General features: G+C 43.4%; 1 protein-coding gene across 2 annotated transcripts in view; it reads left to right on the forward strand.

Moving 5' to 3' along the window:
* The window catches only part of Fam46c (family with sequence similarity 46, member C), a 21,321-nt gene extending 642 nt beyond the window's left edge, over positions 1 to 20,679 (forward strand). Inside the window, exons 1-2 of one of the 2 annotated variants that reach the window (XM_005389059.2) lie at positions 1,722 to 1,935; positions 15,341 to 20,679. In XM_005389059.2, coding sequence (XP_005389116.1) covers positions 15,366 to 16,541 — 1,176 coding nt within the window. In that variant the 5' untranslated portion in view covers positions 1,722 to 1,935; positions 15,341 to 15,365 and the 3' untranslated portion in view covers positions 16,542 to 20,679. Of the gene's footprint in view, positions 1 to 1,721; positions 1,936 to 15,340 lie in introns of those variants that run through there. The other variant, XM_005389058.2, reaches the window with a different exon arrangement.
* Positions 20,680 to 22,309: the final 1,630 nt, after the last annotated feature.

The raw sequence follows: 22,309 nt of genomic DNA on the forward strand, positions 1-22,309 counted from the left end.
CTCGGTCGCCCCTGCGCCCCCGCGGCGCGCACACCTTCGCCGGCGCGCAGGGAGTTCGAACCGCGGCTGGCAACCAGGCGGTCTGGGGCGCGCGTCCGGCGGGGGAGGGCCGGGGCGCTGCTCAGGACCTGGGTTTCGAGGGAGGGTCGGAGACCCTTCCGCAGCTGTCCTTGGACTCACGCTGTCTCTGGTGCACCCCGTGAGCTGCAAGCGATCCAAGGGAGTGGCTTGTGCGCCTCGCGCCTCTCGGAAACTTTCGAGAATGCGGTGTCTGCGAAACCTGGTTCCTCCCCTTTGGCGATTGAAACTTGCTTACCGCGTAGGCTAAAAGCCAGGACGAGTCAGTGGACTCGGATAGCTGGGCCGCTGGTGGCTTAAGAGGCGCGGCTGCCCCAGGAGGTGTCGCAGTTCGTTGACTCGATTCGCACAAACTTCGAAGCGCAAGTAGCAGGCTGGGAGGGGAGCCGCGGGACCGGGAGCCTGAAGCGCACGGGTCCGCAGCCCGCACACCTAAGCACAGGACGTGGCGGGCTGGCAAGGAAACCGGACGTCGCTCCCTGGGAGTCAGGGCGGGCTCCTGGGGGAAATGCCTGGCCAGCTGCCCCGGACCAGACTCCTGCAGCAGGACCGCCAGCGCGGGATGGTCAGCCCGCAGCCATCCCCCTGAGGGAAGGCTTGCTCAGGGCTTTGACCGGTTCCCCAAGGGGGGACCTGTTCCTTTTGAATTTTTTAAAACGGAAGAGTAACATGTATAACATACAGCGAAGTACTTACACACTTACAGTAAGCTTTCCTAAAGACTATGTATGTAACACTCTGGTTTCTGTTCAGATCGTACAAATCTTCCGCCTTTTACTAAAGACTATGTATCAGTCATTGTATTGTGACCGCTTACTATTCCGGATATTTGGTAGGTGAGTTAGGAGACTGAACGAACCCGGGAAATAACGTTATTGAATCTTCCTAAAGTGGATTCCTGCCTGCCCCAGCAGCCCTAGGAGTTGGGTAAGGGTGGCCATTGTTGGCTATAACAAGCTTTAAACGTGAGTAAGTTGGCAGGGCTGTGAGCCAGGAAGCAAGCCAGGCTGCTGAGAGGTTGGCTGGAGCTTACCAAGAACTGCACTATGCCTTAACTCACCAGAGGTGTTATTGAGGACTGAAAGCTGCCACGTTAGACCCTGCAGTTGAAGAGGGTGGGCCGTGAACTAAAGGGTGCTGACTGTTCTTTTCAGGGAAGCCCTCTGAGCTGCACCAAGCAGGGGTTCTGTCTTTTAACATTCTCGTTTATGAAAGTAGAAGATAGTATCCCTGGAGTCAAGCTTAGTTTACTTCACATAGCTGAAACTTTGTATTTTAAGATATGTTTTTTAGCTTTAGAGTACATGGATTCTCAGTAAGGAGTTTTTAGAAAGATGCTTTTGGTACAGTATTGGATATAAGCATTTAGGCAGTTGAAGGGGGGTTATCACCTAACATGAAAGTTTCTTTAAAGTGGTTGTTTTTCCTGCTAAGAAACCTCTCATTGTTACAAAAACAAAAATTCCTAATTTCATAAGTAACTTTAATGTATGCACGTAGAATCAACAGCCACACTCTTTATGTTTTTCCGTGTAATAACTGTCTTATATCCCGAAGTTAGATTTGTGTAAATCTGATGGAAAGAATTTTCTCTTGGCTTGTTTTTCAGGATGATTGTGACAGTCCAACACCAGGGACTCTCCTTACTTAGTGTCTTCAGTATACTTTGGATATGAGTAGCCGCCAAGAGCACGTCCTGACTTCGTCTCCCTCCCCCCGCTGGATCACCCATACTTACCCTACATCCCCTAGTGTTCAAGGCCAGGGCCGGTTAGGTACATCTGCCCATCAGCGACAGAGAATTCCTCCTACTTCTGAAAGTCTAAGGAATAGCTCAGCAATACAGATAACTTAAAAGTAAACTATAGTACCTTTGTTCTTCCAAGCCCATTAACTGGACATATTTGATACAAAATTGAGAACTTTATTTATTACGGCTCCAAAAAGTAGTACCTTGTCTCCACCCTTCCTCTTTGCTATGTTAATTCGGTGGAATTAGCCCCCAAAGAAAGGCAAACTGAGAGCTCTAAATTAATCTTTCAAAACCATTTTTGCTGTATGAGAGAAATCGCACAAGTTCAAGAATAGCTGCCTAAGTTAAACTTGTGTGGTTGGGTTTCTTGGTTCCTCTAACTGCCTTTGAGCTGCCTCTGTTACTGTGTGTTTGTGTCTGGGGATAGAGGGAGCAAGGCAGAGTCTGAGGTGTTACTTAGATTAAGATATTATTCTGATTAGATAAAGTCTTTTGCTTTTTTCTCATTATCATTGATATAAACAGGGCAGTATAGAAAAATGCCTTCTGCCATATTGTTATTTTAACCATAGTACGTTAAGTTAGCATGAATTGTATCGTACCCCATATTTAAAGACAGTTCCATATTTTAAGAATTAAGTCTATTTAGGCACTCCAATAAATCCAGTCTTGTAGGATGTTTCCAAGCCCTGAAGCTTCTCCTGAAGCTTCTCTTTTTTACCCTTTTACAACATGCATTGTAAGGAAGCTTATATTTGGAATTTAAGTGTTTCAGAGGAAGCATCTTTACATTACCCACCTATGTATGGAAACTTTATGAATTGTTTTATATTTATAGTTTTTGTACATCTGCCCCCCGTGGCTCATTGTAGAACTGTTCATAGAACACCTTGGAACAACAGGAAAAAGCCAATATGAAGAAATAATTGCTGACGTTAAGCAATTCTCCCTCCATGTAGAATGTTTTTTAATCTCAGAGCATGTGAGAGTCTTGGTTACTAAACTGTGTAGCATATTCTTTCTCAGGTAACAGTGATTCAGTAAGGAGTCCAGTGCTTTGTAGGCAGTGATTCATGCCAGGTGCTGGAGGCCAAGGGAATGGTGTGTGAGTGGACCTGGGCAAGCCTTAACATGCACTCAGAGAACTCAGTTTTCTCCTACTTCCCTGGCATGTGGGTACCAGGAAAGCAGGACTGGTGTTCAGCGTGGAGCCCGCATGCTTACCTGGAGCATGGCCTTGCACGCAGAAGACGCCACTGTTACACGGATGTGTGTTCTGTGGGTGGTTGACTGCCCTCCCTTGTGAAGGAGGCATGCCTAAAGTGGGTGCTGTCCTGGTGGGCCCATGCATTTGAACTTTTGGGATCAAAAGCGGCCAGCCTAGACTGGAGTACAGATCTGGAGCTGAGGGGCAGTGACTGCTAATTGACCAACAGCTGAAACTCCAAGTCTGAGTTCCAGACCGGCTCCTTTATGCCCTTCCCACCCTTCCCGCTTTCCCCACACCAGCCTCGCAGGGCTCGCTCAGCCGCGCTGTCTCCGTGTTCACTCAGTTGCTGGTTCTGCTGATTCTTTCGTTTTTATTTTTTGTTTCCCACTGTCATCGCTGACCTGGTTGTTTAGGGGCCTGTCGACAGGCGCTCCATGAGAGCAACACCAGTCTCCTCATTTCTGGCAATTCTATGAAACCAGGTACCTCTAGTATCAGTCTAACAGTTCCTGGGGACTTCCTATCCCCTAGGTACCCCCAGCCTCATCAGGACTGCCTCTTTCTGGCTGCTCCTGACCCCCGTAGCGTGTGTATTCCAACTCTCCTGCTTTACCTTGTGGAATACATGTGCAGATAATTGAACAAGTGAGTGGCTGTTTCTTTGCTGAACTTTATTTTAATCCAGCTTTGGGCCGTTTGCACAGACTTCTGACTGATGACTTCCCATCTGAGGGCCCCCTTATCCCACACCTTGTCTCTTTAGTACTTTACAGTCCTTTCTGCACATTATTTTCTAGTTTTGAAAATTTTATCTTCTATTGGATGAGCACAAAATTCCATATCTGTTCCATATTCTGCCTCCTGTAAAAACATTTGCTGAAGAAAATTATCCATGAATCTCAAACCAGTGTACCGTCATTAGCTTCTGTTGCTACTAGCTTCTCTCACCTTGCTTAGCCCTTACAAGATGCGAGTAGAGGTAATCTTCCACCATGCCTGGCTGCATGTCCCTCACCCCAGACGTATTCTGTGGATCCTGCCCTCTATCGTGGTGAGAGACAAACACTAGGACTTGGATGTTGGGTGGTCTTACGCAGCTCTGTATTTTGCTTGGAATAATTATATGGGGACTGCAGCAGAAAGAGTAGGAGCCAGAGCAGAGATGAATCAGATACTAAATGGGTACCTGCTGTGTGTCCAGGTGTTTGCCCAGGGTTGCTCAGTTAGGAACTAGCAGCACACTGCTGAATCCTGCAGTCTGGCCCTCTGTAGTCTTTATGTTCACCTCCTCTTGCCTTTTAAATTGTGGGGAGACCCGAATTCTAGGCCTGGCAGAGACTTCTTTATGTTTCAGTTCCTTCTCTGTAATAAACACAACAAACTAGTTCATGCTGTTTGATAGAAATGTGAGACATAAACTGACTTTCTAGTAGTCACATTAAAGAATAAAGACAAATAATGTAAATAATAGGTCTGTTTAACCTACCATGTCAATTATTATCATTTCAGTGTATAGTCAATATAAAAAGTATAAAGAAGGTAGTATACATTCTTTTCTCATGCTCTGTGAATTCCAGTGTGTATTTTGCGCTCAGAGCATACTTTTGTCTGGACCTGTCACATTTCAAGTGGTTAACACATGGCTTGGGGCTCCTGTTTTGTGCCATCTGCTTAAATGTTTCACTCTCAAAGTTGATTTTACATTCATGGGAAACAAGAGTTAATCCAAAGTTAGGGAAGAAGAATATGAACCACAATATAAGACCTTTGTCTCTTGCTTTTAGTTGTGTCATAATCTCCTAAGACAGTGCTCAGAACATAGTAGGAACTCAGATACTTGAAAGAATGAAAAAAAAGTTCAGTTATTGCACCTGACTTGCCAATGATCCTTTACCTGGTGAATCAAACTTGACACCAAAACACAGGACATTTGATTCCGAGTCCAGTGCTTATTTTTTTACAATTTCTTAGAGAATAACTATAAGGCAATAGAATGTCAATGAACTATGGATAAAATTTGAGACTGGTAGGGAACCAGGATTCAATTTGTTAAAATTAAAACTTACCAACAATTAAAATGTATCAACATACAAGAGGAATGTTTATGAAGTGTCTGGTAACAATATACTATTCATTGAAGACTAATTTAATGATAACCATACTAGCAAGTTATATTCACAGCTTGTGTAGCTCCACACATGTAAGGTACAAAAGGTGACTTGGCCACCTAACACAAAGTTAGTGCAGAAATAGGTACCACCTTTGATCTTGCTCCTTCACGTTAATCCCACTCACCCACATTTATGTTACTTCCAATTATTTAATGTCAGAGAGATGAGTCACTCAGGCTTCTGTCATGCTCGGCACCTGGAGCTCAGGTACCTACTACATGAAAACCCCTCATGCAAAGCAAATATCCAAAGGGACTGTGTGCCTAATTAGCTTCTGCACTGAAATTAGGGGCAGTTCACATGGATTCGTGAATGGGGTGTGTGTAAGTGTCTTAACTGTGATAAGTGCTGCATTTGAGGAATTAAGCTTGCTTGTCCCTTTCCTGATAAGGCACAGGGATGTAGCTTGTGACTGGTGACTTTTAGCTACTTTTAGCTGACTGAAGTCTTTGTTTTGGGCAGCTGACAGCTGTTCAAAGTTCTAAGCTAGAGTGTTATATTAGATGGTGAATTAAGGTGTGGAAATAACCTTTGATAAAACCTTCAGGTTGTGTGCTCCTAAACCTGGATGCTGACATAGGCATCCTTATAGTAAACACTCTCCTCTCTAGGAATGCCCTATATTTCTCCGTCTAGTCCATCTCTAAAACAAAAAGACCAGCTGTGTTTGGACAGCTCTTTAAATGAGTTCAGACTAGTAAAATCTTTTGACTTGGAAATGTTGGGGGCAGGGAATACCAAGTAACAACAGATATTATTTCTACTTCATTTTGTGTAAGGCTGGCACCTTGAGGGAAGAATCATGGACTTTTTTGCCTAGCTCCCATCTAAATATATGTGTTCTGACTTTATTAATATTTACAATGCAATGACTTGAGGATATGCATTTCAGTATTTGCGCCACAGAGACACCCTAGCTGAATGGCAGTGTTTTGATTCCGTTTTGTGCCGTTTTGCAGCCTCAGCACTAGTTCTCGCAGTGTTATCTCTCCACCCACACTCGGGCAGGCATCCTATTTGGAAAGGTGGGAAAGCACTTCCTGTTTGGAGTCATCTTCGGGTGGTGGCTGTGTACAGAGCCCAGTCACTGATAAATAACCTTTGAGGCTGTGTGTTGGCATCAGCGAGAAGTGAGACTTTGGGAAGGCCCCTAGACGCCAGCAGCTGGGTACATGGCAAGGCAGCACCCGGTTTTGCTCCCCCACCCACCCTGATTTCAGTCCAGAACTCTGCCGTGAGAATCAAACCAAATTTTTGACTCTAGTTAACACCCGTGCGAAGTGGTTGGAAAGCTGCTGGTAACCCCGCAAAGATAGACTGAGGTCTACGGCTGAATGTCCTCCAGCTGAGAGTGAGAAAAGGCCACCTGGTGAGGCTCATTGTGTCCCTGAATTACCCCGGGGGGTAATTTTGTGGCGCAGGGCAGTTATTTCTTTGAGCGTAGGTGAAATGGGTCCTGGGTATTTGGTAGAAAATAATTTCTTGGGCAAAAGCTAATGTAGAATATATTTTATTGTCTTCTTAAAAAAATAAAGCTGGGCTTTGGGTGCAGTGCTTGGCTAGCATGCATGACACCCTGGGTTTGATCCCCAGCACCACATACAAAAAACCTAAATTAAGCATTATTTTATCTGGTTCTGTTGCCTTGGGCCATCTGCTCATACAAACACATGAGAAACACGTACTCATCATGTTAAACACACATAGCTGGGAACGGTGGTACATGCCTGCAATCCAAGCACTTGGGGAGGCTGAGGCAGGAGGACTGAAAGTTGTAGCCCACCTGGGGCAATTTAGCAAGACCCAAAGTTTTAAAAGGGCTTGGAAATGTCGTTAGTGAAGAAGGCCTTGGATTGGATCCCCAGTATTGGAAGAACAAAGTTATATGTAAGTGCCTGTGTTATCTGTAATTTTTAAATGTGTTTGGGAGCAGTAGGGGGGCATTCAGAATGTGACCTTCCTCCCCTGTGGTGGGGTCAGGTCCTTTGAGGGGCTGGGTGTTGCCAGACAGCAGCTTCCCCAGGTTGTCCCTGACCATAGATAACCTCTGGCCTTCAGACCCAAGAATTCAAGGACTAGGGGAGGATTTCTCTTTAGAAGGTCAGATCCACATCGACCCTGGTTTTTCTCCTTTCTGCCCGTGTATCTGCTATCGTATATATGAAGCAGTGTGTTCGATGCCCATGGCCGTTCAGGTGCTTGGCTGTGCTCTCAGATGGAAGAACTGTAAGGCTCTGATTGTGTGGAGGTGGGGAAAGGGACAGGTGTCCAGTCTTCAGTTTTGCATTTGTAGGTTTGTGCATTCTAGGCTATTACTGTTTTCAGTTTTCTCCCACTCTCCTTTCTGGGCTATCTCTTGGGGTCATAGTAACTTCTTAAAAAGTAATCTCCTAGATGGGCATGATGGTGTACATCTGTAATACCAGCACCCTGTGAGGCTGAGGCAGGAGGATAGCAAGTTCAAAGCAAGCCTGACAATTTAGGATCTTAGCAAGACTGTGTCTCAGGACTACAAAGGAAAAAAAAAATTTTGTTTAAAAAGGCTGCAGATGTAGCCCAGTGTGATGGCCCTGGCTGGGTACAATTTCTAGTAATGCAAAAAACAAAACAAAACAAAACAAAACAAAACCCCTCCTTTCTGTAACTCCTTGAGCTATAGGGTTCTCGGTTGTAACAAGGTTGCCCTCCTTGCTGTTGGGAGTGCCCCGTTCTATCCCTGTACCCCAAGCTCAGCCCTCCTGACCCAGCCACCACAGGGAATACCAGTACTGTTCCTTCATTCAGCCCATTTCTAAAAATCTTCCTATTGTGACATTTTTCTTTTCCTCTCACTAGCTGTCAAACAGGCTCACTGACCCAGCTCCTTCCACTCCAGGATGTCTCTGTCCTATACTTGCTTTCCTGTTACCTACCAGGGTCCCAGAGCTCCCTCAAAAGTGAGGATCTTAGGCCCTCAGTGTAGCCATCATTCTTCTGAAGTATCAGCATTAATATTGGCATGTGTGTTATGATGTGTATATAGATGTCCCTGCAAAGCCTCATCCTCTCACAAGCGGGGCTTTTCAGAGGCAGCTGGATCTTGGGTGTGACTATGGATTAAGGGTGTATGATAAAGAAATTAGTTTAGCATATTTCTGGGTATGGATAATAGGGAGCCTCTTCCTGGAGATTGGTGGCACCTACCAGTAGACTTATAGCTTGGACAGAATGTAAAGGGAAAGATGAAAGATAGGCTTGTTGTTGCTGCTTGCTGCCTTCTGCCTGCCCTGCCATGGACTGTTTCTCCTCTGTGATGCCTCTGTGCCATGGTACCCTGTCTTGGAGCCAGCCAACTATGGACTGAAATCTCTTTACATTGTGAGCTGAAATAAACCTTTCCTCCTTCAACTTGGGGTGTCAGGTACTTTGTCCCAGCAATGAGGAAAGTAGACAATGTCTCTATTTAGTTTCCACTCTGGCCCTTCCTGCCAGGCTAGGTACACCCCCAAATTCATAATGACTGTGGGGGAACAAGCTGTCTATTCTGACAGCTGTTAGATCCTTCAGTTCCAAACACTTCTTCTCTGCCTTCAGCACCTGCCACTGGGCCTTACCCTGGTTAGGTAGCCTTAGCCCTTCTACCTGAACTTCTTTCCTATCACTTTACTTACAGATCTTCATACTTTCATTCCTTTTCTACTACTACAACCCAGAAAGCCTCTCACATAACATTTCTGGCACTTACCAGCAGTGTGTCTTAGACAGTTCCAATTTGCATCTCCTCTCTCTTCCCCATTTCCTCATCTGTAATGGGGGAAGAATGGTAGGTCCTTTTAAGGGCTTTTGGAGGAATTGAATAGACTGATCCATATAGAGCCCTCACAGCACTATCTTGCTGCCTGTTTGGATGTTATCAAGCAAGCTAAACATCCCGGCACATTTAGTGTCCCCTGGACATGGCTGTGGCTACTGCTATACAAAGCACCTTGAAAGGTTCTTTGTCAGAACCTGACCAAGAAGTAGGGGAGTTAATCCTGCCAGAGTATGTGGGCAGGCCCAGAAGATGCTTATGTTCTGAAGCAACTGATGTCCTTTGGGATGTTCCACACACTGTGGCCAAGAAGTTGTCTTCTCTGGGGTGTCTCTGAGGGGCACCTCTAAACCATGTTGGTATCTTTTGCTTCACTACAGTCTGCTCAAAAGCAGGAAGTAAAAGGTGATGGACTCAAGTTTTGCTGTTGGGTGGGGCAAGAGGCAGTGGAAAGGGAAGGTGCCGCTGACACAGGTAGGCACCGTGTTCTGGTTAGCATCAGTCAAGTCTTTTGATAAAAGATTGCTTTAGTAGCAGCAAGAACTGGTTGTCCGGTGCACATGTGGGTTCATGGTGTGTGTTCATGGTCGGTTTCCCCTCATGCCCCATCCACCATAGCACCTTGGCTTGGCGGAGAGGGTCCCAGTTCCAAGAGTGAGGAGTTGGGCTCAACTCATTTATTTTTTTCTGAACTATATTAATTTATGAAAAAGAGACAGTTGTATATTTCTCAAGATTGGGAGTGAGGGCTAAATAAGAACTGATGTGACGTGGCCAGGAAGCTGGCCAGGAGCGGTGGTTCTCACCCACTCTACACACTAAGGGAAGAGCCTGTAGGATATGGTTAAGTGTATGACCATCACTTACACTGTTGCTTCAATCCTCTTAAGTTTTTATGTGCAACAACGTAGTCTCCTTTTACTGTAAGTGTTTTCTCTTGTGAAAGCGGGGAGAAGAGATTTGTGGGAGATACGTAGGGACACAGGTGTATGGGTCTTCTCTTGGCCAGGAGCCAGGGCCAGCAGGTATCTGTGTCTCACATGCACATGTCCCTTTGCTGCACCAGTCTGTGTCCAGGTGTCGTCCATTGTTCATGGAAGGCTTATACACTGAGATGGACAAGGCTTACTAGGGACACACACATTTCTGAGATATCATGCAGTTGTCATCAGGCCTTCAGTACTCTCAGCACCAACTCGTGCATCTACCTTTCCCACACACTCGCCTGAGTCCCCTTGTGCTTTCATTGCTTCTAGAAACATTGTTGCTGGAGTTAATTTGCTGTCCAGGGATCTACAGAAGATACGCTGCAGGACTAGAAAAAGCTTTCTCTTTTTTCCTATTAAAGCACCAAACAATATTTTAGGTCTCACCAAGCTCTGTCATGAGCAGTGGGAAATGTTAAAGCAATGACAAATGTGGTGCCTATCTTTGCCACTTTCTGTTATGTAAAACTACTATGAATCTGCTCCTCAGGCACTAGTTTGAATTTACTAGACTTCAATAGTTTGTTTTCCAGTCACTATTTTGTTAGTGACTAGAATTTACCTTTAGTCAGGGCCATTCATGAGTTGGGAATGTGTGTTTCATGTAATTATTTTATATAGGGATTAAATCAGTGTTGATTTAAAGCAGTTAATTGACACTAAAACTGTCAAACTAAGTTGCCCTGGTATATTATCTGAGCATGAAGGACTACATCTTGGATTTGTTTCTCATAATACTATGTTTGTCTAAATAACTTGAAAATGTATGTGTAGTATTCAAAACAATTTGGATGAGAGACAAACTGAAGACATTTTAAACAGGCACAAATGACTTAGACTTCTCTGATAAGCCAAAAATTAATACAGACCTAGCCTAAATTTGAACCTTCAATTGACTCACCTTCTCCATATGTAAATTTTGGAAAATCGAGAGAATTAAAAATTACACCATGAACTTGGTATTTGTCCATGTCTCTTGCTGTGCTTTTATAGAGACTATTTTTCTCCAAAAGTTAAGTCCTTTATTCGTATACATGTGAGAAGTTGGTGTAAAAGATGCCATCCACAGGCATCATGGATTCCTGAAAAAGTGATTATTGTATTTGCTAAAGTTATTGCAACTGTTGTCATGAGGGTGGCTGTAATATGTTTGAAGTAAGAAATAGTATTGTGTAAAGTGTAGAGAACATTGTTTGGTAGCAAACATAGAGTAGAGCTAGTAGATGAAATGGTTTAACCATTATTTTGAGAGTTTTGGTTTTTAAAAAAGATAAATAATGGTTATCTTTTAAAAAAATATATATATAAGTAGAAACTTGACCAAAAGGTACATAGGAGGAAAACAGTCTTTCCTTCCCTGCCACCCTGCAGAGATCCTGAGTTAAGGCTTGGAAGGAAGGCTTCCAAGTGTATTTGATTTTTGGCATGTGGGGATGAGGGTAGGGGTGGGGAAGGGAACTGAAGCATTTGAATAAGTTAGCTGATGAGAAGAAGGCTCATATGGGAAAGATTTTAGAGTTTGGAACATGAAATTTTAATTTTTTTTTCTCAACAACTAATGCATGGGTGAGTTCCACATTCTAAGATTACAACATGTTTTCTTTTTCTCCTGTCCCTCAAACTGGAGTTAGTATTTGATACAGGCTGAATTACTTATAGTGTACCTTTCCAGGGATTTTACCTGCTTTTATAAGGATAAACATTTACACACACAGTTCTGTACGTGCTTTTCTAAGTTTGATGAGTATCTCGCATTCATGCAGATAGAGCAGCCACTGTTTTGTTGAACAGCTGTGCATTTTATATACTATTATAGACATGCATCATGTAACCATCTTCTGCTGATGAGGTTTATAAGTACTTCTTCCATAAATATTTCTCTATACCTGCAAGTATACCCAGAAGATGAACCTTGAAATAGAATTGCTGCTTCAAAGAGCATGTCCATTTGAAGTTGAAGAGTCTCACACTGTTCTTTAGTGAGCACCCATGAGCAGAGTACGAGAGGCACCTGCTTTCCCGCACATCAGACTGATCTTTGCCAATACTGTAGGTGAAAATGACGTGTTGAGGTTTGCATTTGCCTCCCCCCATTAATAAGGTTGACTGTTACATCTCTGCTACTGTTCATATTCTTTGCCCCTTGTCTGTTGGGTTTTGGTGTCTCTGGTTTGTAGGAGCTCCTTATTTATTAAGGAAATGGTTACCTAATGTTACAAATATTTTCCTAGTTTTTTCTTCTAACTTTTCTAAAGTATTTTTTTATCAGATAGCCGCTTTTATTTTATATAGTCAATTATCAGTTTTTGGGCTTTTAGGTTTTTCTGTGATTTAAAAAGTGTTGTTTACTCTGTGTATGCATGTATAAAGTCTATGTTTTTTTTCTAGTACTTTTAGAGTTTCATACTTTTATACTTAAGACTTTGATTCAACCACTTTGATCTTAGTTCACCATGATAGGAAGCTACCTTTAGTTTTTTCTTTTTAAAGTCTAGATTAAGCATCCAGATGTCTATGTTTTCTTTACCCTTTTGGAGTACTTCATTTATTATGTACTAATTCTCCTTATGTATTTGATTTTATTTCTAAATTTAAAAGTTCTGTCCCAACAGTTTGTCTTTTTTATGTCAATAACATGCTGTTTGTGATATCTTGTAGATTAATGCACATAATCCCTATTTCTCATAGCTTATTCTTGCTATTCTTGCCCCTTTTCCCATTTGAACCTTATACATTCTCAGGCTAAAACAGGTTCTAATTTTCAATCTACTACAAGTTTGCAGATTTTAAGGTATATGAAAATTCTCATACTTTTATTTTTAACCCCTGAAGGAAAGAGCCGTAGCCTCCAGATTGTCTCCTGTCTTCAAGGTCTTTTGTCTTAGGTTGATCTCACACAGTAGTCCTGACTTTAACCCTGTGTGGCCTTTTAAAAACATCTCTTTTTGTAAAAGTCATATATCAAAAGTCATTCCTTGTTATTTTCCTCTGCAGCAATACTAAAGTTCTTCTCAGAGATTTTCTTAAAAGTGTTACTTGTATCCCATGCACTGATAGCAAGGTAACTTTTCTGTCCCTGTGTGACTTCTTATTCTTGTAGCGTATATGTTAGTCTTGAAAGCACAACAGGCATTCAGCAGCATAAATCAGGTCGTATTTTTGTAGGTCCACCAACATACTGGATAGGAATCCATGTCACCAAGTCACATATAGTCTAGCTGTGTCTCAAAACAAGGCTAGGGCCATACCTTCCTGTAAACACCAAATTACATGAGACAGGAGGGTACCATATGTTCTTTAGAAGAGGAGCCGCAAGGAATTACTGAAGGTGCAGAAAGCATAGAAAAAAGAGAACTGTAGTGTCTCAAATCTTGTTTGAAACCAGCAGGTAGCCACAGCAAACACGAAGTATGCCATCATAAACTTTGCCTGGTATCTGTAATTTAGGAGTGTCTTGGAGGCTGACATAGCATAGGACTTTTAACGGTGTCAGATAAGACTAGAGGGTCAACTTTTATCTTCTCACTGACAAGCATTTTTTTTTTTTTGTAGCAAGCAGAGGAACACTCATTCATAGATGGGTCTTCTTTGAATGTGCTGTGATCATGGCATCAAGCACCCCATTGCCATCTGAGCAGGTTCTTAATCCCTTAATTTAGATCGTAAGGTAGGGGTACCCTGATCTGGCTTGAAAGGAGGCTTGGCGGGGGCACTGTCACTTGTCACTTCAGCTGCATGCTGCTTTAGTTTCCTCAGCCCCAACCAAAAACTCACATTGCCTTTCTGTTGACTTTTGCTCCGTACCAGTAAGTGAACTCTGCTGTGGCCTTCCTGTTCACCCCAATCAAGGAACTGAACTTCTGCTCATGTTCCATTTACTTCCTAAAGTAGAGCTGTTATATACCACACACAGCTTGGACTGGCGTCTTATGTTCTTATCCCCCTTCACGAAGGGGAGCTACTAGAAAGCTCATTTCTGTGTGGCCAGCAGTGTCCTGATTCCATGTGGAATCTCTGGCACTGGGGCAAGGCCAGAAATCCATGTTGGAACCCCAAGAGAATGCATGCTGATGTGCATTCAAAAGCAGCAGCTTTCAAACAATGAAACTGCATCAGGGTGGATTTTGTCTGTGTACAGCAAGTCAAAAAGCACAGTGGTGGGGAAACTGGTCAGAATGAAATCTGAGGAAAGCACTGTGACCTGTTATTTCCAGCTTTTTCGTCTGTCTATCCAACATTAGACTTACCTGGGTCCACAGGTATTTTAGCTTTCCAATATACTACTATATGTTCTTATATATTAGAATTTTTATAATAGGATTTGCAGAGATCTATTGCCTTTCATTTTTTGGAAAGTATAACATAGTTGAAAATTACTTTAGATACTTTACAGTTATGGCAGGTGAAGCATGAGAAGCAGTGCTTTTCTCCTAGGGCTCAGTGCTAAGTTTATTTTCCTCAAGTGCCTTTATAGAGCTCTTTTTCAAAATATAGTTGAAACATTACACTACCCCAAGGAAGTTGCCAGGTCCTGCATAGGGCATCCTTGCTGGAGGGTTCGTTCCACTCCACAGCTGAGCTAACCTTTGGTTGACCAGAAACTTTGTCCTGCATAGGGCTCCATGTTTCTGTCCTGAATGACAGAGTATTTGTTATAAGACACGTGTGCTTATAGGTAAAGGGGCTTAGGGAGTCTTGCTAAGTGAATATACAGTGTGCTTTGTTTTGGTAGAAATGGTCAGACTCCCAAGGCTTGGTGAGGTTGTAGCACACAGTTCAGAATTTGTCTATCTTTAGGGAAGGGAGTGTGTGTGTGTGTGCTTGGTGTGGGTGTTGCCTAGGTATGAGTTCAAAATGTAGTTAGAGAGCCAAAAGCAGGGGAGGTAATTGATAAGTCTAAAGAAAATAGCAAATGGGCAAAACATACAAGCTCTGTATTTTACTTTTTTTCTCTTTTTTTTTTTTTTAACAGGCTCTTTATTGATTAATAGTGTGTTTAGGTTACTTGGTTTAGTAAGGTTGTCTGTATTCCTTCACACCAAGGAAGGAATACTGGTCTGATCTCTCACCCACCACCGACCAGACAAGCAAAACAAGAGCAGAACCAAAACCCACACGAAACAAAGTTATGACATTATGCAAATTAATACAGAATGAAATTTGAGCATTTGTCCTTACTCTGTGCTTTTACATTTTTAACTTAATCTTCACAGCAACACCAAGTTGCAGGTACTGTAATGGCTACTTCACAGGAAAATGTTCAGGGATGAGTGAGCATTTCCTTCAAGCTCTGTAAGCTACTTTGCCATATTGAAGTGAATCCTAACTCTCTTTTTCACCCCTCACTTGCAGTTTCCCTGGCCAGAATATCCTCACCATGGCAGAGGAGAGCAGCAGTACCCAGGACTGTGTGTCCTTCAGCGTGCTCAACTGGGATCAGGTTAGCCGGCTACATGAGGTCCTCACCGAGGTTGTCCCCATTCACGGACGAGGCAACTTCCCAACCTTGGAGATAACCCTGAAGGACATCGTGCAGACTGTCCGCAGCCAGCTGGAGGAGGCAGGCATCAAAGTGCAGGACATCCGGCTGAATGGCTCCGCTGCTGGCCACGTTTTGGTCAAAGACAATGGCTTGGGTTGCAAAGACCTGGACCTGATCTTTCACGTGGCTCTTCCAACAGAGGCAGAATTTCAGCTGGTAAGAGATGTGGTTCTGTGTTCCCTCCTGAACTTCCTGCCAGAGGGTGTGAACAAGCTCAAAATCAGCCCGGTCACTCTGAAGGAGGCGTACGTGCAGAAGCTGGTGAAGGTCTGCACAGACACAGACCGCTGGAGCCTGATTTCCCTCTCCAACAAAAATGGGAGGAACGTGGAGCTCAAGTTTGTCGACTCCATTCGGCGTCAGTTTGAGTTTAGCGTGGACTCTTTCCAAATTATCCTGGACTCTCTGCTTTTTTTCTATGACTGCTCCACCAACCCTATCTCTGAGGATTCCCACCCCACAGTGATTGGGGAGAGTGTCTATGGAGACTTTGAGGAAGCCTTTGACCATCTGCAGAACAGACTGATTGCCACCAAGAACCCTGAAGAAATCCGAGGTGGGGGCCTTCTTAAGTACAGTAACCTCCTTGTGCGAGATTTCAGGCCCACAGATCAGGAGGAGATCAAAACTCTGGAGCGATATATGTGCTCCCGATTTTTCATCGACTTCCCAGACATCCTTGACCAGCAAAGGAAGTTGGAGACCTACCTTCAAAACCACTTTGCTGAGGAAGAGAGAAGCAAGTATGACTACCTCATGATCCTGCGCAGGGTAGTGAATGAGAGCACCGTGTGCCTCATGGGGCACGAACGCAGGCAGACCCTAAACCTCATCTCCCTCCTGGCCTTGCGTGTGCTGGCAGACCAGAACATCATCCCTAATGCCACCAATGTCACCTGTTACTACCAGCCAGCTCCTTACGTCAGCGATGGCAACTTCAATAATTACTACGTTGCCCACCCTCCAGTTACCTACAGCCAACCGTACCCTACCTGGCTGCCCTGTAACTAACCTTGAGACCTGAGGGTTTCCGCAGTGGGAACCCAGTAGGGCATGGGCTCTCAGGTAGGGGAGCCTCCTTCTAGGTGTAGGTGTTTGGCTTTTAAAGGAGAACTCAGCTCTGATTCTGATTTGTGTGTGTGTACCCATTGGAATGGGTCTGCAGTACACCGTGAGCCAACCCTAAAAGGACCCGTCTTACAGTGCCACTTCGGAAAATGCTATAGGAAGTGTGATCTACCCACATCTTTCCAAGATAGACACTAACATGTCACATCCCAAATATTAGTGCCCTGGGCTTTGAGCTCTGTGGAATAATCAAGATTGGGAGAACTCGGGCACCAGACAACAAGTTTTAAGCCTCTTTTTTTTCTCACCTGAGCCTAGAGTAGGCTGTGTGGGGCCACAGTCTGGTTTTTAGCAGTTACCTGGAAGTTGTACTGAAAGTTTCTCTTCTTGGGTCGGTTTTAGTCAGGCAGAAAATAACAAACATGAGGGTACTCTTGTGACTTAATTTTTGTTCATGGGACTAAATTGCTTGTGTCTAGTCCCTGTCAGCAGAGCTGAGAATTTCTTTCATAAATAAACCAAAGCCAATAGCTGGAGACTGGCAATCTGGTTGGAAGTGGTTTATGGTTTAGAAGCTGTGCTATCTTGAGAAATTATGAGATATTGCTAAGAAAAAAAAATGATCTTTTTCTTGAAATGTAACTTGAAAACAAAATAAAATGTGGAACATAAAGTTAATGTAGAATTGTGGTGGAGGTGGTGGGGGGTGGTGATTGTAAATAGGAAACATGAATGTTCTTTTTTTGTTCTTAAAGAATTCTTATTGAATGACATCTTTCCCCCATTAACTCTCTCATGAATGACTTTTGTGTTGCTCTTCCTAAGACTGTGTCTGTGTTCATTGTTGAAACTGACATGAGGGGCTTCCCATGTTTTAATTGGAAACCCATTTTGGTCACATTCCATATATGACAAGCTGTCTTTCTGGAGTACTTTGGCCATTTTTTTTTTTTTTTTGGTTTGCTTTCTTTTTGCTTTTTAAAATAGTGATTTCTTTCTCCAGGTATTTATGACAGCCCATGGATTCAGGAATTTCAGTAGAACTGAGTGACCTGTGGAATTGGCTTAGAATTTAACCACCTGTCCTTGTGCCCTGTGAAGATAGGGGTTTAGCATTCAGTCTGGCCTTGTGTGCATTGCAGCCACCGAGGTGCTTTGAGGTCTTTCCAGTGTATTTGGGAAAGAATTGAGTGAATGAAGAATGATCTTCCTTATTTGGTAGAGTTGACAATATTTGTTTATATTCTGCACTTTAGAAGGAAAACAGTGTTAATCTCTAGTCTAAAGCAAACTTAGTGGGAGAGGTCTAGGCTACTGTTGCTTTTCCCAGTAGATTTAGATAAGGGATTTTGTTTTGAAACTTTCTGTGGGCTCTTTTTAGAAAGCATTACTTTAGGGTATTGGGGGAAAACAGTATTGCCAGCCAGTTTGGTTTTTAATCACATCCATGCTCTTTTATTTTCTCCTGTGGCCATAAAAATCCAAAGCCCTGAGTGATTGCTTTCTGTTCATTTTAAGCATTGACATTATCTTAATATGGAAATGCCTAGTAGGAAATGTGTGGTTGACCTTTTCGTAAAGATATATTTTCAGGTTTCTTCTGGAATGTGCTATCTTGGTCCTCTTAAACAAGATATGATTGAAACCCAAGGTTTAGCTTGTTCCCGTATTGTGCCGTGTTAGGTGACTAGAAGTCTCTTCTGTGTAACCAGCTCCTGTTTCTCTGTGAGCCTTGGTTATATTTGAATTGACTGGCTTTGAGACAAGGCTGGTTCTATGAGGAGATCTTGGAGGGGATCTCAACCTTCAAAGTTATTTGATCATCTATGACTTTAAAATACTTCCATTGTGGTTAAGTAACAAATTTACACAAAAATGACAGATTTGTTTAACTAAAGCCTTTGAAATGTGATGAAGCCATAGCCAGCAGAAGCACTTGGTCACAGAAATCAGTATTGGTTTGACTTAGAAGGTTTGGAGGCAAATGAGACACAGGAGCAAGGTAGTATCTGAATCAAGAAATTAAATTTCCAGTTTGTCCTTGGAGTTCTTTGTGCTTACATATTTTTTCCAATCTGGAAAGAGTCCTTTGATGAGGATGAAGGCAGGCATGGACATTACAAGAAAGTCCCTGCTTCCCCGTTCTTTAGTACTGTTGTGTGGTGCCCATCTTGCTAGTCTTTTCACCCAGTGTTTTCTTGTCAGCCCAGCTAATTTTTGCAGTTTGCTGATAGCAATGTGTTCTACAAGCATCAGGGTAAAAAGTTGCACTGACCAAAGCTGCGCTTTTAAAACACAGCCCCTATGCTGGTGGTGTCTTCACCTGCTCCATGAGCCTTTTGCCAGCCTCAGAATAGGCCAGGTAACCTTGAATTTCAGATGTCTGGAAATTCTATCTGAAAGCTGCCTTTTGTGCTGCTCACACAAGCTCCAGACACCCTGAACTTGTACTGAGTCCAGTGGTTCCTTATTTTTTTGTGTGTTGAGTAACATGAAACTTGGCAGGGGCAAAGGGCACTAAAGTTCAAGTACAGGTTCTAATCTAAATTTAAGCAGCCTAATTTTCTTCAGGACTTCGAGCTCTTTTCTGATGCCTTTGCGACCAGCCTGTTTCTTCAAGTCAGGTTGAGCAACAGTAGGATGAAAAAGGATGCCCTTCCCCTTCTTGTTGGTAGAAAACACGCATTAGATTCCTGGCCTTGAACTTCAGTGTCACATTCAGTGTAACATTAGCAATAAGACACTATTCCTCGCTCAATTTCAATGCCAAAATGAAACTCTCTGTGACCAGCACCTTTAAGTCAGAGTTTCTGATGACTGCAAATGGCCTGTGGCGTGGCTTATACACGGGGGGCCTGGCAGATGGGGCGGGTTGAGTAGGGAACTTGATGCTTGGTTCCTGGTAAGTGGCATCTACATGGTTTGGCACTCAAGTTTTTGTTTTTGATTTTGTTTTTCCTCCAGTTTGATTTACACTGAAGATTTGAGTCACAGCGAGCTATGTGTGAACCTGTGTTGCGTGGTGATGCATTAATAATCACATTGCTAAAGCCGTGAATCTGCTTTCCTTTGGCTCCACCTATAGCATTTTCATGGTAGGTTAGGTTTTTAACTAGTATTGCTTAGCTGTGGGAAATGGTGTCACTCAAAAACAACTTCCAAACTTTCAGAAGAACGCCTTTCTAGTGATGTGCCTGGTACTGGTGCCTTGTTTTAGGAAGCTGTTACAGCCTTAGCTCAAACATCTTCTTCCGGAGAGTGGATTTAATGTTAACCAGCTGTGAGAAGAAATCCTGATATTCACCAGGGGCCTTACCTTCTGGGTATTAAATAGGGTTCTACTCTAGTGAAGTCCCTTTGGGTAGATTCTGTACCTTGAAATAACTTCCAGTTTCCAATGTTAAAATTCATATCCTAAATCTGGCGGACACCAGAGATTCACACTGATGTAGAACATATTCCAGTTAAACCAATTAAACTCAGAGGACCAACAGGGATGGTTAGAAGAGATGTATTTAAAAAGACCTGGCAACTTTTTGGATTGTTTATGGAGATCGCAAAGGAAAGAAACGACCTATTTTGTGAGTTACAGTGCCTACATTGTGTTTACTTATCACTTTTTAAAAAATAGTTTAAGTGTAAGCTAAAGATAATGCTTGGAGTTCTGCCTGGGCTGTTGAGAATTGGTGAGAATTCTCATGCGTGCTTATGGTATAGGAAGGTGAGCTGACATCCACTGAAGAGGAGGCGGTGGTTAGTGTGGATCTGACCATTTTTTAAAAATCTCAAGCTAACTGATTTTTTTTCAGGGTGAAAATTTAATTTTCCTAAAGCAGCTACTCATATTCAAATTGATATAGAAAAAAGTGAGACACTCAGTAGACTAAACTTGAAGATCTTTTGTTCTATATTTGCCTATTTTTTTTTTGCACACCCAGGGTGTGTGGGTTTCCTCTTTGGTAATGGTCACTCACCTTCTTACTTAAGCAGATGAGATCACCTGTCAATGCAACAGTGTTAGAACTTGGTGAAATAAAGCTTTTGAGTGTGAAATAAAGGTACATTGAAAAATTTAAAAAAACTTTGTCAGTCATGCTTATTGCTTTATTTCTCCTCAGTGGTGAGCTTGTCTTAGGTTTCAGGGGGCATGGAGATGAACATTTATTACCGCGCCAACCGTGGGTCCTGTTTTTAAAGGCAGTGGTCTGGTGGTGATGGTGGGATACATTGGAGGCCATGAAGCCCTTCTCTGAGCGCCCAGCTAACTTAAACTAAGCTTTATTGTGGACCTCAGCTTACTGGCTAAGATATATTGTAGATGAAATCTTGAAACGTCTTCACTGGCACCCAGTATGATCCAGTGTTCTCAACACCAAATCTCTTTCAATAAGAAAACCAAAATAACCCCAGCCATACTATGGGCAGCTACTGCCAGAGTTTCTTCACAACTCTTAAGATACATAGGTGGGAACAAGAAAACCTGAGAAGCCAAAAGATGTTTAAGGAATGTGAACAGATGCTATACACCCTTGGTGGCAAACCTATGGCATGCGTGCCTCAGGGGGCTGTTTGTTATCACCGAAAGCTCTCAGAAGTTTGCCATCACTGCTGTAGACTGTGTGTGGTGAGCTACTTTCTTGATTTCTTAGATCCACTTTCTACCTGTCTCAAATGTCCCCCTCATTCTTGCACCTTCCAAGATCTCTCTTTGGGGCTGAGTTTCCCAAGTTCTATGGTCTTCACTGAGAAATTTATATCATTTCCTGTAAAATCCTTCATCCTTTGGCTTTTGATCAGACTGCCACTGTCTCTTCGAAGCCTTTCAATCTATGGATGAGTGCATTTTCTGGAGTCTAAAAGGAGTAGAATCTGTCCAGATCACTCTGCGTGATTCAGTCACCCTTTCTCCTCTGGAAGCTCATGAGCCTCGTAGTTGACTGTGTTGGCCATGAGCCATGCCCATGAGCCTCGTAGTTGACTGTGTTGGCCACCTGCTCACCCTGCTCAAACTGTGTGCATATGGAACGGCTCACGGTGGTTGCTCCCTTTGGGATCACAAGAACAGGAATCAGTGGGAGAGCAGTTTCCCCAACTGATGTTTGCCCCTTGGTACTATTGCCCATTAGTAACTGTTACCCTTGTACTGTAAATCTTCTGCAGTGGTCCTTTACTTTGCCCTCTTTGCCTTCAATTCTTGCTTGGGCCACTTTATGAGTCTTGCTACTTGTCCCTGTGCTTTTTGATTCCTCCAGGGGATCTTGCTAAGCCAATGTATGCCTCTCCCCAAACATTAAAACTTTCTGCAGACCATGCTGTACAAGAACAGGCCTCAGACTGGATGTGACTCGTGGAGTCCTTCACAGCCCCAGGCTACCGTACCATTCTCTTTCCTACTTCCTACTTGGACTCTCCTGGCCTGCTGATAGCTTCAGAGCAGTGCCTCTTAGGCATCCACCACATGGCACAGCAGTTTTCTGAAAACTCAGTGTCACCCCTTTCCTGCCACCTTCAGCTTCCCAGTCCCTGTCCTGCGGCTTCCCCTTCCTCCTGTTTCTGTTAGTGTCCTTTACTGGGTTGCATTAGTTCTACACCTACATATGAGCACCTCTGTGTTCCAGTCCCTTCTGCCTGCCTCCCACATGACTGGCATAGATGTTGAACTTGGTGTTTTTGTCCCTGGAGGACTTGGACTCTGGCCACCAGCAAGGAGG

The sequence above is a fragment of the Chinchilla lanigera genome, unplaced genomic scaffold, assembly GCF_000276665.1.
Source record: "Chinchilla lanigera isolate Chin_1 unplaced genomic scaffold, ChiLan1.0 scaffold00034, whole genome shotgun sequence".
Classification (NCBI taxonomy): Eukaryota; Metazoa; Chordata; class Mammalia; order Rodentia; family Chinchillidae; genus Chinchilla; species Chinchilla lanigera.